The following is a 4,127-nucleotide window of genomic DNA, read 5'->3' as shown; positions in this document are numbered from 1 at the left end:
CTATAAATTTTATTTTCAAAGAGTAAAAGATTGATATGATATTTCACTTTTACATCTTTATGTTTGTAAAATCATTAGTGGTATTGACTCTTACCAACCATTTTCTTTTTCTCTTTCTCACATATTTATATTCTTAAATATTTTCTTAGTTGTTGTTTAATAATTGGGTATCTTTCAATATTACACGAAAAATTAATAAAAAAATATTATTTGAGTAAAAAAATATTTCAAATATAATATAAAAATATATTATCGTGGGGGTATTTTTTTCTCAATTTTAACTCTTTATGCAGTTCATTAATATTACTTTTTGTTTTTGGTATTGGACATTATGGAGTGGTAATGTATTACCAATATAGAAGATTCTTATAAAATTGATTTTATCAAACCTTCCTATATATTTTTAATAAAAATTTAATAGATAAAATTTTAGTAATTTTAAAATTTTAAATATTAAAAATTTGCAAAGAAGGTATTGTAATTCAAAAAATAGGTTATTGCAGTTATGTCCGTTCCCTATGAGTTCTTCCACTTAATATTTTAGGGCTATTTTGGTATATTAATATTGTATTTATGCTTTTATAATAAAATAGTCTCTCCCTTTTCTAAATGGATTTGGACAATATAATACATTCTCAAATTAAATTAAAAATAGGACATTATACTATGTTTTAGAATTAAATTAGTAATAGGAATTTTTAAGAAGTATATCATAAAAGTAATAAGATTACATGACTAATGATATTTACTTGTTCAATTTTATATGAATTAGACAACCCGAAAGTAATTATACTAATAGGATTACTAAAGTTAATCATGTAGGATTCCTAACGTGTAGTATTATATCCTAAAACTAATATGATTATAAGACTAATATCTAAAGTTCCGGTTATGTACTTTTATTATGAGTTATTATGCTTAATATTATAAGGTTATTTTTGTAAACCGATATTGTATTTATATTTTTATAATAATATAGAAGATATATAGATAAATTAGCCAAACACAAATTAATTCTCTCCGAAAATAATTTTTTCAAAATAAGCTGATTTCTTCAATTTTGCCAAACACGCTATTAATAAGAAAGTCAAATTTTGAGATGCCCTACTCTACCCGGCCCCTTAATACTATGAACAAAATTGCACACTATCCCCTCCACCCCCATAGCCATTGATTTTACTTCCAGTATAACTCTTTCTCATAATCATTCATTCTTTTTTAATTTCCGAGTCCAGTTTCATGGATTTCCCGGCAAATCGATTCTCCGGCCATATTCCGGCGATTTTTGGTTCCCTACTTAACTCCCTCGGGCGACTTTCACCGGTCACCGGTGATCTCGGTGCAGCATCCGCCGGTGTGATTTTACTCGTAACCGTCGCAATCCCAGGGTTCTTTTACTTTAAGAAAAGCAAAAATAAACCTCAGTTTGATGTCGATCGTGAGTCGACGGAGGCTTCGACGTTTGATCCTCATGTGAATGGTACTAAAATTGTATGCTTTCATCAATTTGTGGTTTTGCCTAATATGTTGTCTTTATCTTTTCTTCTGATCAACTTGTGTACAAATTTACCTCGTTATTTTCACCAAGCTTACACGATGTTGTAGAAATTTACATTCTTTTTTTGCTTGAAGTTGAATAGTGTGATAGTGTGCCGTTTTAGTGTTTTTATTTTTAGCTTTTAGTCTATTGCATCCATGTATGGAAATTAATCGTCTAGTTTTTGTTTTCCCTTTTTATGTTCTTGGGAAATACGGCGATCAGCAAAAAATGTGTACTTTTATATCCCAAGCTTGGTTAAGCACATGTCACCGGTTTGAACCCTGCAGAGAACAAAAAGCCTAGTATTTAAGTGACGAAGGCTAGATGAGCGGCTCATTATCCATTGAGTTCGTGTTTTACTGGCCCTTAGGATTTCTTGGTCATAAAAAAAATATTTTTGCCTCAAAGTACTTAATAGGGGCTCCTAATTCCCACACAGTGAAATTAGCTATCCAGAGAGTCAGGATAGTGTTTTCTAGGATTTGCTTACAAAACTTTTGTGGAATTTCTGTTGCATTCTATCCGAGTGAATATCACGTCTCAACTGCTTGTTTGAATGATGGTTGTAAGGAGGAGCGTGACGTGTGAGTCTCTTCTTCTTGATGCATGGTTATTTGGTCTAAATAGCATATTCACTTTGCTATTCTTCGTCAAATTTCATCCTTAATCTGTCATAAATTTTATGTGCTTGAACTAAGCTCTTGTCTCATTAGGTAATTGGTAATGTTGGTTGTCGGTATTGATTTTTTGAGGAGTTATAGATCTTGTACATAGGTAGGAAACCATGCTAAAGTGATGCTGCAGAGATGATCTTCATTTTGTTTTCCTTGTTTTTTGCTCTCTGTTAATTTCATACCATGTGATAGAAAACAAAGATTTTGGAAAAGGGTGAAAACAAGAAGCTGATGGGGTATGAGTTGTCATTGCTTTAGAAAAATTGTACCAGAGCCCTACCAATTAAAGAAGTTGAAGTGAGATAATCACATATCAAAAATTAGCGTCTGGATTTGAAATCCTTACTGACTCATGTCACGCAAGGCTCGATAAAATTCAAAATAGTTCCTCTTCAGACATTCTTGAAATTTTACTTCAGTAAGTAATGTTTAGATCTTTTTGATACACCTTCGATGTCTTTACATATTTGCTATTCGAAACTATATTTATCTTTGTTTTCATACCTTTATTTCTCTGTGATCCACATATTTGCTTATGATCATGTCGCAGAATTTGTTGGAGGACGTATAAGTGAGATGCTTGTCCATCGTGATGCGGAATATGCAGAAGAGTTGCAGCTCCAAGAAGCTTTACTAGCCTCACTTTACACTGGTCCAAGCAGCAACTATGCATCTTCATCTATACAAGGAGGACCATTCTTGGCAACAGAGATGTTGAAGCTTGAAAAAGAAGGTGATGGTCAACTTAAAAGCTTCTGTGAGATTTGCTTGGATAACAAAGAAAGTTGGCAGATGTTTAGAAATGAGAGTTGTTCTCATTCCTTCTGTTACGAGTGCACAAGTAAGCATATTATGGCAAGGATTGCAGAAAAGCCAAAAGTTATTGGTTGCCCCGGAGTAAATTGCAGTGCTGCACTTGATATTAGTGCTTGTAGGTTCATGATTCCCAAAGAGGCACTAATCAGGTGGGATGAATCGTTATGCCAGTCAATCATTCCTGACTCTCAAAAGCTGTACTGCCCTTTCCGTGATTGCTCAGCCCTGTTAGTTAATGATACTGGGGCTAGTATACAAAAGATAAAATGCCCTTTGTGCAAGAGATCATTCTGTGCAGTATGTCGAGTTCCATGGCATCCGGAGTTTACATGCAAAGAGTTCCAGAAACTGAACGCCAAAAAGGGGGGCAAAGAGGACATGGTGAAGACACTTGCCAAGAAGAAAAACTGGCAGAAATGTCCTAATTGTAAAATATTTGTTGAGAAGACAGAGGGATGCATTCACATGACTTGCAGGTGTGAATATCAGTTCTGCTATAAGGTGTGGTTCAAAATGGACTAGTTCTCATATTTGCCGTAAAAAATGACTCCATTGAGGTTCTCTGGAAAGTGACAGCGGAGGAAACTTTGCTTAGGGTCAGTTTAGCTAATACTAGATGTAGGTCTCGACTTCAATCTTTTGGAAGGACGCAGATACGTTCATGATGTACATAACAATCTGGATTTTTAACTTTTGTCCATGGTTAGTTCTAACTTCTAACTTGCATTGTTGGGTAACGTAATGGCTTTTGCTTATTTACAATGTTCTGAAGGAAAAAGATGCACATAGGACTCCTTTTTGCCTTACCTTGGAGGAGGATAGTACATTACTGTGAACCTGTTGCTGAGATAGCTGGAGTCTCCAGCCTGGAGACTTTGTATAGTACTAGTGTTTTCAGATTTGCACTAAGGAGTTAAATAAGATAGGAGACTCACTAGATCAATCTTCTTGACCATGGCATAGACCAAGGAATGTTCCAACAATTTTACCAAAAATTCGAATTGCGATATACTTCCGATTGGATTTTCTGAAACCAGTCTATTAAATAGTAGTACAGTAATATTTTTCTACAGTAGTTTTACATTTTTTTTAGTTCA

General features: G+C 33.9%; 1 protein-coding gene across 1 annotated transcript; it reads left to right on the top strand.

Moving 5' to 3' along the window:
* The first annotated feature begins 1,111 nt into the window (after positions 1-1,111).
* LOC107771754 (E3 ubiquitin-protein ligase RSL1) lies at positions 1,112-3,767 on the top strand. Its single transcript, XM_016591198.2, has 2 exons — positions 1,112-1,480; positions 2,765-3,767. The coding sequence occupies exons 1-2, from the start codon at positions 1,240-1,242 to the stop codon at positions 3,550-3,552; spliced, it is 1,029 nt and encodes a 342-aa protein (XP_016446684.2). The 5' UTR covers positions 1,112-1,239; the 3' UTR covers positions 3,553-3,767.
* The last annotated feature ends 360 nt before the right edge of the window (positions 3,768-4,127 follow it).

This window comes from Nicotiana tabacum, chromosome 12, assembly GCF_000715075.1.
Source record: "Nicotiana tabacum cultivar K326 chromosome 12, ASM71507v2, whole genome shotgun sequence".
NCBI lineage: Eukaryota > Viridiplantae > Streptophyta > Magnoliopsida > Solanales > Solanaceae > Nicotiana > Nicotiana tabacum.
Note: the sequence above shows the minus strand (reverse complement) of the source record. Positions and strands in the feature narration are given on the sequence as shown.

Coding starts and splice junctions, on each gene's coding strand:
- LOC107771754 (XM_016591198.2), top strand. CDS start 1,240: ATGGATTTCCCGGCAAATCGATTCTCCGGCCATATTCCGGCGATTTTT. Junction 1,481..2,764: donor GTTTGATCCTCATGTGAATG/GTACTAAAATTG, acceptor ATCATGTCGCAG/AATTTGTTGGAGGACGTATA.